Genomic DNA, 12869 nt, shown 5'->3' with positions numbered 1-12869 from the left:
AAATATCGGATTCTCTCTCTCCCCATGCAAGACTGGAGCGGTGGGGTGCAAGCGCTATTGTCAGTTTGTCGTCACTCCCGTCTTCTCTGTCTGTCTCTTTCATAGATCCCATCATAATTTATATAAACTAGAAAATTCAACAACACAAATCTTTTACGAATTATTATAAATCAATTATAATTTTTATGATTAAATTTACATAAATTTATATTTTTATTCTGGCAAGAGCATGTAAGAACTTAAATAAAAAATATTTAAGAATCCGTATTCCTAGACTATATATTTAATAATTTTTAAATATTTATATTTTTTTAATTTGTTTTTTAAGTGATTCGGATAGTCATAATATTTTTTTTCTCTCTCTATATTTATGATGACCCATATAAAATAAATAAAAAAATATATATTTTTTTAAATAGACTTATGAATTAGAAAATACAGCAGTACAAACCTGAGATAAACCTGATCATCATTTTTTGATTAAATTTAAATTTTTATTTTAACAAAAAAAGGCCAAAAATAATTATCTCAATATATATTTAGTTTCATATCGACTATATATTTAATATTTTTTAAATATTTATATTTTTTAATTTGTTTTGTAAGTGAGATTCGGATCGTAATAATATTTTTTTATTTTTGCAAATCAAACGTGTCCTTGAGGGGAAAGAGAGAGGGGGAAGAGAATTCCTTTCTTAATCCTTTTTATTTAAGGCAACGTTCCAGTTTCATTATCGCTTTTGGTCGCATTTGTCCATGCTGCCATTAATGAATTGCCTTTCTCATGTTCCAGTCAAGTTCTTTGAATAGTATGACGGGGGTAGAGGAAAATAGTTGGTTTCTTAATCCTTTTTATTAAGGGCAAGTTTCATTCTTGCTTTTGGTCACATGTCCATTCTGTCATCAATGAATTACCTTTGTCCTGTTCCAGACAATATCTTTGAATGGTATGACTCGAACATCCTGTCTATTTGATCTAACATTACACAATTTTTGTTCTCTACTTCCTAAATTCTTGCATGTGATGGAAGCCATGATATGAGCCCTGATATCTCCTTCTGGTCTGAGGAGGTGAGGGAGGGAGGGGGAGGGAGAAAGAGAAAGCTTGGTTGGGGAAAGTTTTTCAGTTCTACAAGCAAGAGTGCCGAGTCAGTCCAACACTGGGTCCTCTGACTGCTCTTTAGAACCAATTTATTTGTCCTTCTCCTGGTAGTGGTGGTGTTCCAACCTCCTTCCCAAGTTCAGGAACCTCTTACTCTATAATTTCTTTTTTTCTTTAGTCTCCGTGCTGGACTATCTTATGTTGACACTCTAATTTGTTTGTCTATAATATTTTTGTAACCAAATCTCTGAGCTAGATAGGCTATTCTATGAGAAAGAGAAGGGTGTCTTCCTAGTACTCCTACAAGGAAAGAGGCATGTAAGTTCTCACCTTTCTCTCTCTATGATCTAGATTTTTCAGAGCAATTGTAACTCTCCATTAAGCTCACCCAGTTTCTACCCTTTTTTTCACTGCACTTTGTAGTCTGAGCCCTGTCAGTACTTCCTGAGCCTAAAAGGTTTCTTGGCGTCTACCTGGACAAAAAGATATAGAATCGACGAGCCCATACAAGAGGTCTTCTTCTTATGATTATAGAGAACAGAGAACAGAGCCTATAAGTCATCTGTGGAGGGCTTGGCTTCCTTTCTCCTACCAGAATAGTAGTAATAATAATGAAAATTCTAAGGGACTCTCGTTTGGAATTTGGAATGCTTCTGCTGGTGCAAAAAGGTTAGAGAGGTTGGTATTTTTTGTGAGTTCTGAGTAGGGATCTTGGTTATGTGTCGAGCAATGGCAGCAGGCGCCCAAAACCTGGAAGAGCTGCAGGAGAAACACCTGAGGAAGCAGCTTGCTGCTACTGTCAGGAACATCCAGTGGAGTTATGCAATCTTTTGGTCCATCTCAACAAGGCAACAGGGGTATGGGAAAGATTCAACCTGAATATTCTGCTTCTTTTTTTTTTTGGTCGGTAAATATGCTGTTTTTTTAGTTTTTAAGCTCATCACTTTCGTTTACCGTATGGTTGTAGCTGTCTAAGTTAAGATGCATTAAGATTAAAATAGCCATCTCTCAGGCATTTATGCAGCAGTTTGTGGACCGAAAATGGTACCAGAATTTTTCAGAAAAGTTGGTTTTAAGGAGATGTCGCTGAAAAGATGCAGAACTGGTCCAATCTCATTTACTCTGCATTTGTTTAGATCATTGCCTTTATGACAGTTGAGTGGGTCAGGGGATGAAACTTGGACTCTCTGACTGCCACTCTGTTTCTGTCATGGTTATGATTGTTATGGTAGATCTATATTGTACTAACTGTGCTGTCTGTGAGCATTATAATGGAATCTGAAGAAGATATTATTGTTTATGATTGTTATGGTAGATCTAGATTGTACTAACTGTGCTGTCTGTGAGCATTATAATGGAATCTGAAGAAGATATTATTTTTTATGATTGTTATGGTAGATCTATATTGTACTAACTGTGCTGTCTGTGAGCATTATAATGAAATCTGAAGAAGATATTATTGTGTAAATTAGTTCTGATTTACCAAACATAAATTTTTATAGAATAGCTTTGGAGGATGTGCAAGGTGCCTTCATGAAGCAAGGATGAAATTGGCCATTAACTGTCTGTTAGAATGTCCCTTTTAAGAAAAAAAATCATAAGCGATGTAAAACTGTCCCTGAAAACAGGAGCTCACCCAAAATAGCTAGCCGAATGTATTTTTTGGGTTCCTTAGTTTTGTATAAGTACCCAAGATATCCTCGGCGAATAATCGATGTGGGACTAAACATACGCCCACATGGGTCGTCGTACACTTTTGTTGTTCAGAGCGCAACTCCTAACAACATATATATCCAATGCCATTATACTAGCTATCTGGTCGTAATTATAAAATATTTTCATGACATTCTGCATAACCGTAAATTTTAGATAATGTTTTTTTTGACTCTGCTATATTCATTCTAACCCTGTTCTGGAAGTTTTCATGTTAAGTCTTTGAAAATGTCTCTTTACTGAATACACCAAGATACATACTTTTTTTTGATGGAAGACCAATATGTGTTCTTATCTCAAGATTATGTTGCATATACCAAAGAATGTATTAAGTTCCATTGTGTGTGCATTGGTTCTTAGATGGTTTGCTAGCTTTCTGTTTTTGTTATATGTATTTAACTGGGAACTGCATAGTTTCTGAGAGGATGGATGTTCTACATTTTGTAGCTAGAACAATCTAAACCAACTATCCTTCCTTATATGTAATGCTGGATGTTATTATACAAATGACTGAACATAAAGTTGATTGCTACCACATCCTTGAAGCAATGTTGCAGATGTGCGAGTTAACTTCCCCAGAGTGCCTGTCCACAGTTCTATTGCTGACCTTAACATGTAGATAAATTTGATTCCATTGACATAAATAATGATCATGTTCCACTGACGGTACAATGCAAACTCTTTCACAGCCCACATATCAAATGATGACTTTTCTTCCTCGTAGAATTATACAATTCTTAGCTTGTCATCTAAGGAGCCACTGCACTCTGAAGGTAGATGCATATAATGTTTCTTTCTTGTTATATCCGACATTTTGTTACATGAATCAAACTGAAATTCCATCCTGTTAAAGACTTTCCATGGAAACACGCAAAAGCAGCACTTTGTATACAGTAAAATTCTCTACAGGTTTATTTCCAAATAGACTGCCTTATCTCCCTAGAAATGCTAATCACTTTAGATAGATCCAAATCATCAGATGACTCTAAACAGACATGAAACATAATTTTTCGATATATTCCTGTTGACATTCAAGGAACAAGGAATTGTATGCTACATTTCTCCTTGTAGGATACGGCTTTTTATAAGTAGCATTAGCTAGATGGTAAAATTCTCTACCTGTTTACTTTCAAATGCACTGCCTCATCTCCATATAAATGCTCATCACTTAAGATAGACCATGTTCATCAGATGACTCTAAATGAGCATCAAATGTAATTTTTACAATGTAGTCCTTCTGACATGCAAGGGATAAGTCTACATTATATTTGTCCTTGTAGGATACTTCTTTCGATTATTAGCAGTAGCTGATAGGATCTCTTTCTTGTGGTTTTGTTTCACATGGAGATGTCTCTGTATCTTGATCATGTAAATCCAGCTGACATGCAAGGAATAAGTAAGCCTATGTCATATTTCTTCTTGTATGATACTGCTTTTGATTATTAGCATTAGCATGATAGATCTATTTCTTGTGGTTTTGTTTCATACAAAGTTATCTCTGTATCTTGATCATGTATTTTCTTCATGTTTTTGGCATAACCTCTATGTAATGAAGGTGCCATTGTCATAGGATTACCATTTCTTTTTTTGCTTTTTACATGGATTTAAGTTGTGTCCTTCATTTTTGTATCTTTTTTCTTTATCTTGTTGGTTTGTAGGGTCTTAGCATGGAGTGATGGGTACTATAATGGTGATATAAAGACAAGGAAGACTACTCAACCAGTGGAGTTTAAAGCTGATCAAATGGGTCTCCAGAGAAGCGAGCAACTGAGAGAGCTATACGAGTCTCTTTCAGCAGGAGACGGCAATCAGCAGTCCAAAAGGCCTTTTGCCTCACTATCACCTGAAGATCTGACAGACACGGAGTGGTATTACCTGGTTTGCATGTCTTTCACATTCCGTCCAGGCCAAGGGTACCTTTCCTCTGAAAGCCTTAATCTAACTTTTCTACATCATCATGCTTGAATTCATTTTTTTGTTTATTTTTCACTGATTTCAATCCAACTGTGAAGGTTTTCTAGTTTGTTGTAAGAAATATTGAATAATACATAGTTTTTGCAATTATATACGAGTTTGGCCCATAATTCTTCTTCTTTGACAGCATGGACGTTTTGGGCGATGGTTTGATTATATATTCATGTGAAACATTTGCTGTTCAAAATAGAAAAAGATCATAAAAGATTCATTGTTTAGAGAAAGGTCCGCCGAACTGGTACCGGGACCCATACCAGTCGGCGCCCGGTGCAACTCGGTACTGGTTCAGTATCATACCAAACCGGTACCGGTAAAGCGTGCCATTTCACGGACTGGCGCACCTAATTTTTTTTTGAAGTTTTTAAAAAAAATTTAATTGGTAATCACTATTTTTGAACTTTTTCTATGAATTTATGTCTAATTTGGTGTTTTTTTAATGTTTTCTTATTTTTTTTTAATGTTTCTAAGATTCCGGTTTAACCTATGTAATGCATCTTATTGCTTTAAAATGATAGTGTTATAGTGCTACAGTGCCAAAATATTTGGAACTGGGTTGACTTGGTGCAAATCGACCGGTTCGGGCACTTATTGGCTGGTTTCGGTCGGTCCGGAACTGAATGTAACAGGCGAATTGATCTGGTTTCACACTGAGTTAGTTCGGCACTGCCAGAATCGGGCGGTTTGGCCTGGTTCGGCAGTCCTTGGTTTAGACTACATACATTCTAGCTTCTTATAGTTGGTGAAATATTTATGTATTGATGCAACAGCTAATGTCAAAGGTCGAGTAAAAGTGGTGCTTGAGACTTGTTTCAGAAAAAAGAAAATATTAAATATATTGTGCAAATATAGATAATGTATTTTTATCTCATTCTCAACCTGCATGTAGGAACCATCTAATCTAAATCTCTCTCATTCACAGCAGTTGATTAAGATGCTAATCATTTCACGTAGTATTACATGACCTCATATAAGTTGCTCCTCCTAGTGGCATCATCTTGGCTATACTCTCCTAAGGGCTGGTTTGCCAACCTGGGCTGTGCATCGAGCCATTTCCAAAACTTAAAAGTCAGTGCTACCAAGCTAATTGAAAGTGCTTAATCAGAAAACTTAACATAAGAGATCCAATCCTTCAAGGATCATGATAATTGTCGAACACTGTCATGAATATGAAAAACTCTTGGAACATGTTTTGTTGAAGCATGCATAGAGAGAAACAAAGAGTATAACTGAATTGGGAGCAAATATTTATAAGAGCATAAACTCAAATGGCTCAAATTTTGAAGCCCTTGTATTGAGCTTTTTTGCAAGTCGCCATGTGGTTGAACATAAGCAACCCTCATTTTCTCTCTCTATTGGTGCAAAATACATGATTGACTACCTTTTGTGGATCCATAGTGATATAGATACCCTTTGGACCAACAATCAATTGTTTTGATGTTACTTGTGCATTGGGCAGGCACAAAATGAAGGTAACTGTAGAGCCAAGAGCAAAATATGTGATGGAGCATATAAATCATTTATGATCTACGCATCCTATAACATATACGGATCAAAATTCAGTAGGTCTTGATGTCTTTAAACCGTGGACTAAAAATTAAATAACCTTATTTTCTATTTAAAGCATCCAAAGTTCACTAACCTATGAAACATCTTATTTTTCATTTCATGACAACTTTCACATTGTTTATGATATTAATGATATTGATCAAAAATAGATTTCTTATCATGTATTTTGCATCAATAGGATTTGGGCTCTATCTTTCATGCGCTATCTCTCTCCCTCCCCTCCCACTTTAGAAGGCTTATTTTTTTTTCCTTGCACCAGTTTTTCAAACTTATCTTCTGAATCATTTATAATTTGAGGCACAATATGATGCCTACCATTGTTGCTATTTTTTTCCTCCCAGATGTTCTACCTCTGAAAATTTCTTCAACATGATGTTTGCCTCCACTTCTTTGAATCCTCTGAAACTGTTATCTTTTGCTTGTTGCCATGCTTCCCTGTTGTTTTGAGCAAAGTTTTCCTTTCAAGATAGTATTTATTCTCTTTCATTTGTTGACCAGGTTGCCCGGTAAAGCCTTAGCAAGCAATCAGGATATCTGGTTGAGCAATGCTCAATTTGCAGACAGTAAAATATTTTCACGATCTCTTTTAGCAAAGGTTAGATTCTTTGACTATGTTTTTTCTTCAGATGTCTTAGTGCTGTTATAATGTCAATACTAACATATGAGTTGATTCTCTTACTCTCATCCAACATGTGATTTTCTGTTCATTGGTTGGGTTTGCATCACACATCATCATCTCAGAGTGCATCTATCCAGGTATGGTCTTTTTCTGTTGTTCTAGAAACCGTTATATGTCTATAATATTCTAAGCACAACTCCTCTTAACGTAACACATTCTGCTACTAATTTTACTTTGAAATAGCAGGCCTTGATACCTTACTATCCCTATAAATATATTTGTCGCATCGATGTTCCATTTGTGTCATAATTATTTTCTTTTCTTTTTCTGTTTTTCTTGTATGGAGGGAGAGTGGGAAAAATATTATTAAATAAAGAAATCTGGAAGTACACCCTCACAACGTAGGGGAATTGAGCAGGAAGAGCAAGAAGGGAACTAAGCTAAATACAATCATTAAGGTGGACACCAGTCAAAGCAACATAAAACTGAGAAAACATGAGAGAAAGGTAGAACCCTCTTATTTGATAATACCGTGCATAATTTCCTGGGAAGGCAAGCTAGTATATACCAAATACAATACACAAGCTCTTACCTAAGATGCTTGGTAGAGCACATTTAAAAGTTTTTGGCTCTTTAATTTGATTCTCATGAGGTCTTGTACAACCTTTGCTTTATATGCAGTTTGTCGATTCATACACACTCAATCAAGGATCATTGGACTGCAATCAAGTTCCTACTTCATTTTCTTCTGAAAACAACAACTTATTTTTGATTCATCCATCCAGCTTCAGTCCTCAAACTTCAATCCTTCACCAATGTAGATTGGAATGGATCTGCTAATGACCACTCTTCAATAAGCATTTAATGTGATTATGTAGGTCCAGATCTTGTCCATTCGAGTTTTAAAAAGCAACACACTGTTTCAAGATCCTCCATCAGATCAGCATACAAAAGCCTAGAGAATTCTGCCATAGAGTTATTCTGGATTTGATCTTGTCTGAGGGTATTTGCTTCACCGATATGATCCTTTGGTTCTGGGGAGTGAAAATATTGGTGCCTCATATTTGGCTGACAATCCAAGTTTTCATGCTAGAATGAAGCATTTCAAGATTGATTTTCACTTTGTTAGATAAGGGGCAAAGAACAAGCTGCTCATTGTCCATTTATATATCCACTCAAGCTCATATTGCTGGCCTTGTGCTGACAGGACTTGAATCAATTTGAATTACTCTCTGACAAGCTCACCATACAACAATCATCATTTTGCTTTGAGATGGCATATTTAGTCCAATCAAACAGTAACAATTTTCTAACTTTCTAACTCAAATCTGATCTAATCTATTATATAGATAGTTTCAGTTCATTTATTCTGAATCTGGGTTCAAAATTTTCATCATTATCATGTATTCAATTTGTATCTTTTTTGTGACAGAATTGTTATAAGTACAATGCTCAAGGAAAAATGCTATACCTCCACACTCCAGTCCCTGCTCAGTGCACCAGTCTTATGTGGAAGTAGGTGATTGGCTTTACGGTACATGGTGCCACCACCAAATGTTTTCACATCCCTGTGTACACCAATCTGGCTGCAACAGAGAATCAGGTGGCTGAGCGGGGAGTGGAGTGAGGAGGGGTAGCAGTACTTCTACTCAAGCTCTCCACCTAGAGTAATTAGGACAGCGTATTTTAAAATTCTGCTCACTGTCTTTCCATCTGGGTTTACGAAGCCATTTGTACATAGAGGGTTACACAGGAGCATCATATCACATCTAAGTGATTTCTAAATTTTTATAGAAGTAGAATGTTTTTACCACCATGTATCTGAGGAAAAAAAGGATGGATAAACTTGAAGACAACAAAATATTGATATACTAAATTCATTGTGCATTCTGTAGAGAGAACAGGAGGCATAAAAAAAATTATAGATCTTGCCCTTTGACTAACCATAGTCATCCAGCCTTTTCTCAACATATTTTGTCCATTTTTTGGTAGCAACAGATTTTTTCATTTAAATAAGAATAAATTTGGTAGCTGGGGCTTGCCCTTTTGGTCCCACCCCTCTGCTTAGCAACCAGAGATTCTGAGTTCAATTCCTGGAGTGTGCATCCTAAAAACTCTGGACGTGGGTAATTATAGTGCCGATGGGTTTCTTTTCTGTTCCTGAAAAACACTTTCAAATTTGAAAGCCAATGAAACCAATAGCACTTGCATAATACCTTTAACTGATTATGTAACTCTAATAGAAATTGATGTCAGAATAGTGCAGTTGGAGATCATACAAATGTATTTTATAAGTGCTATTATCTATAACTTTAGAAAATTTTAGCTAAGTTTAAGAAAATGACTGTCAGAAAACAGTAGGAAGCAAGAAAGAAATGTAATCGGGCTGACAGAAAAAAGAGCCTCTCATTCCAAGGTTAGGTGACTCTTTCTTCTCCTTGTTATCATTACATTTTAACAAGAAGTCCCTAAATAAGTATATGAAATTCCAAGCTATTTAATACTCTTTTTATCATGAGAAAATTTTTGTGCATTGTTATATCTAGAAAATTTAATTGTTTAAGTATCCATTATGGATATTAGTAACAAGACATCCCAACACAACCAATCCTTTGTTTCCAATGTGGACTGAATCAAGACTAGTCATTCAATCTTTTTATTATTTCAATTTTTTGGATGATGGAATATATATTTCTTCGTGCCCCCCCCCCCCCTCTTCCCTTCAAATCAAGATAACTGGTACATGCCTTCATTGGAGCGCGCACACAGTTTATTGAGTCACTAAAAGATTCTTAAGCTATTCATCTTTATTTTTTCAGTTTGATCATGACTGGTTGTGAGGAGTGTATATTGTAGTTGCCTTTGATGAAATACTTTAAATTCAACATTAAACTAATCTAATATTTATTATTTATTTTGTAATTTTTTGCTAATTAGGAACTTTTGCCATTGCCAAATTTATCTTGAATCTCAAAATCCTCTTTGTATGACAAGGTAAAATAGTAGTTTAAAATTTTATAGAATTCATGTTTACTACCATTCTCTGCATCTTAAAATGCAGACTGTGGTGTGTATTCCCTTCATGGACGGTGTGCTAGAGCTGGGTACAACTGAACCGGTATGTTCATTATGATTCATATATGTGGATATAAATAAAACCATTTATTCTGTTAACTAGTTGTGAATCTTTTTTTAATCATTTTAAGGTTTTGGAGGATTCGGCTCTCATACAGCAAGTCACAAATTCATTCTGGGAGTTGCCTATCCCTGTTTGCTCCGAGCAATCTGTATCCAGTCCTCCATTGGCTGAAAAGGATGAAGACATCTTGTGCCCTAATCTTGAATGTGAAATTGTTGATACGATGATTTTGGGGGAACACAACTTAGTGCCTGATTGTCAGGCCCCTTTGGAGAGTGGGTCCCCAGCTTTCCCTTTTGGTAGTCATTCTTATGCCTCTGACAAAGAAAATGAGCTAATCCAGGATAAGGTCGAGGAATTGCAGGCAAGTATCTGCGAAGAACCGAAAATAGATTCTCCTCATGACAGTTCAAATGAGTGTTGTCCCAATCAGCAAGCTAATAATAATTCTTTTAGAATTGAGAGGCTGAATAGTGCATCTCAAGTACATAATGGGCAGTTGATGGATGATGAGTTCAGCAATGGTTTACATGGTTCTTTGAATTCAAGTGACTGTATATCGCAGTCCTTTGTGAATCCTCAAAGGGTCCTCTCTTCTCCAATGGGTGAGCGAATAAAGAATAATGTCCTCGATAGCCTTCAGGAGGAAGATTTTACAAAGCTGATCTCACTGGATCTTCAGGGTGAAAAGTCACACTATACAAAGACCATTGCTGCCATCCTAAGGAACTCCAAGCAGCTGGAGTCAATAACATGCTTTCCTTGTGGTTCTCATGAATCCAGTTTTGTGGTTTGGAAGCGAAGTTTGAACACTCCAAAACCACTCTCCGCCATTTCACAGAAGCTGGTGAAGAAGATTTTGGTTGATACTGTATGGATGCATGGTGGCCTGCCACTGAAACCCCAAGAGGAAAATGGGCTTCGGAACAAAGTTTGGAAATTAGAAGGAGATGATGCTAATGCTAGTCATGTGTTGTCAGAGAGGAGGAGGAGAGAAAAGCTAAATGAGAAATTCCTCGTTCTCAGATCACTGGTTCCTTCTCTTAGCAAGGTAACTGGAATTGCAGTTTTTTTAAGCTCTTAGTGCCATTGCCCATCTTCATGGCAGGGTGATGTAAAAACACAGCCTGATAAGATTATTTCCTTGGAGGATCTGGGAAGGCTTGTTTTAAGTTTTTTCATTGGAGATGGCAACTAGAATTACATACTTTTATAGAATATATATTACCTGTTATGTTAGTCTAAGAATTGTGTCACTAGATGTGATTTCAATTTGAAAATCATTTTCACATCATTCGTATGAAGATTAAGGAGAATATTGTTAGAAAAAAATTAATTTTTGACGATAATTGAATAATCTTTTGTAGTTGTCTGCATAGTTTGTCATTTTTTTAGACCTGAATTTAGGAAATGTGACAGCCTCGTACTTTAATACGTATCAGAATTTCAGAAAGATTGTTAAGAACCCATGAGTTCTGTTATGTTTTATTTACTGGAACTATTGGTCATCTATTTGCTTTTAACTTTTATTTATTTATTTGAGAAATTTGGAACTATTGGTCTTATGGTGGTTCTTTTTCTCTCTCTTAGAATTCTATCTTAATGTTAAATCTTTTTTCTTAGAGAAATAAATGTTGAATCATTGTAATTCTTCATAGGACTACCTGTTTCTCTCAGGTTGACAAAGCATCCATCCTTGGTGACACAATAGAGTATCTGAAAGAGCTTCAGAGAAAAGTAGAGGAATTGGATTCTCGCGGAGAGTTAGGTGAGTTTGAAGCAAGAGGAACAAGGAAGCATCCTGACATATCAGAGAGGACATCTGACAATTATGGCAACAAGGAGATTGCGAATGGCAGAAAGCCTAGTGCAACCAAGAGGAAGGCTTGTGATATCGAGGAAGCAGAGGTCGAACATCATTTGTTTCTATCAAAGGATGGTCCACTTGACGTTAATGTTACTGTGATTGAGAAAGAGGTTCTCATAGAGATGCACTGTCCCTGGAGGGAATGTTTGCTTCTTGAGATAGTTGATGCGGCAAGCAGCCTCCATTTGGATCCTTTCTCTGTGCAGTCATCCACTGTTGATGACAATCTTGCAGTGACAATAAAAGCTAAGGTTTGGTTCACTTGATCGTAATTCCTGGTGGATCTCTCTCTCTCTCTCTCTCTCTCTCTCTCTTTCTCTCTCTGGTCTACTAACTAGTTTTCTTGCTTTTGAACTTGACTGCAGTTTAGGGGTTCAGTTGTAGCATCGCCAGGAATGATCAAGCGGGCACTTCAGAGAGTTGTAGGTAAATGTTGAGAATAGTTATTTCTCGCCAGCAAGGAATGACCAATGTCCGTAAATCTTGAGCTTGTAGAACTCGTTTAAAATTCTGATGAGCCGTGAGAACATATTCTAGTCAACATGTAAAAGTGACTTTTGTGCAGTCTCTTCGAGCTGTTTTATTAGTAACTACTCTCTACTCTTCTCTTTGATGATTTTAGCCACTATATTTCCCTGGACATGATCATGTTTAGCATGCGTTCTAAAACATGGTGTTTGATTTAATCTGATATAGTCATCTGCATGCGGTATAGTTTCAAACTTGTCTCTAGCTTTGAAAGGGCTAAAATAACTTCTCCATGTATAGCCTAAAAGAATGCAAAGTATTCTACACCTTAACTTCTTATGGCCTTGTCACTGACAAATTCCATTCAGGTCTCTACGTACATTTGTGATGCAGAAATGTTTATGCTCTCACAATATGTATT

The 12869-nt window shown here is 36.3% G+C and overlaps 1 protein-coding gene across 1 annotated transcript; it reads left to right on the top strand.

The window, feature by feature from the left end:
• The first annotated feature begins 1088 nt into the window (after window positions 1-1088).
• LOC120108122 (transcription factor GLABRA 3-like) lies at window positions 1089-12588 on the top strand. Its single transcript, XM_039121685.1, has 9 exons — window positions 1089-1420; window positions 1526-1959; window positions 4474-4728; window positions 6854-6950; window positions 7097-7111; window positions 10036-10092; window positions 10181-11164; window positions 11791-12231; window positions 12346-12588. The coding sequence occupies exons 2-9, from the start codon at window positions 1820-1822 to the stop codon at window positions 12415-12417; spliced, it is 2061 nt and encodes a 686-aa protein (XP_038977613.1). The 5' UTR covers window positions 1089-1420; window positions 1526-1819; the 3' UTR covers window positions 12418-12588.
• Window positions 12589-12869: the final 281 nt, after the last annotated feature.

This window comes from Phoenix dactylifera, unplaced genomic scaffold (genome assembly GCF_009389715.1).
Source record: "Phoenix dactylifera cultivar Barhee BC4 unplaced genomic scaffold, palm_55x_up_171113_PBpolish2nd_filt_p 001185F, whole genome shotgun sequence".
Taxonomy (NCBI): domain Eukaryota; kingdom Viridiplantae; phylum Streptophyta; class Magnoliopsida; order Arecales; family Arecaceae; genus Phoenix; species Phoenix dactylifera.
Note: the sequence above shows the minus strand (reverse complement) of the source record. Positions and strands in the feature narration are given on the sequence as shown.

Excerpts from the sequence above, each read along its gene's own strand:
- LOC120108122 (XM_039121685.1), top strand. The coding sequence starts at position 1,820 with ATGTGTCGAGCAATGGCAGCAGGCGCCCAAAACCTGGAAGAGCTGCAG. Across the intron at positions 4,729-6,853 it reads ACATTCCGTCCAGGCCAAGG|GTTGCCCGGTAAAGCCTTAG; the intron begins GTACCTTTCCTC and ends TTTGTTGACCAG. Across the intron at positions 12,232-12,345 it reads CAGTGACAATAAAAGCTAAG|TTTAGGGGTTCAGTTGTAGC; the intron begins GTTTGGTTCACT and ends ACTTGACTGCAG.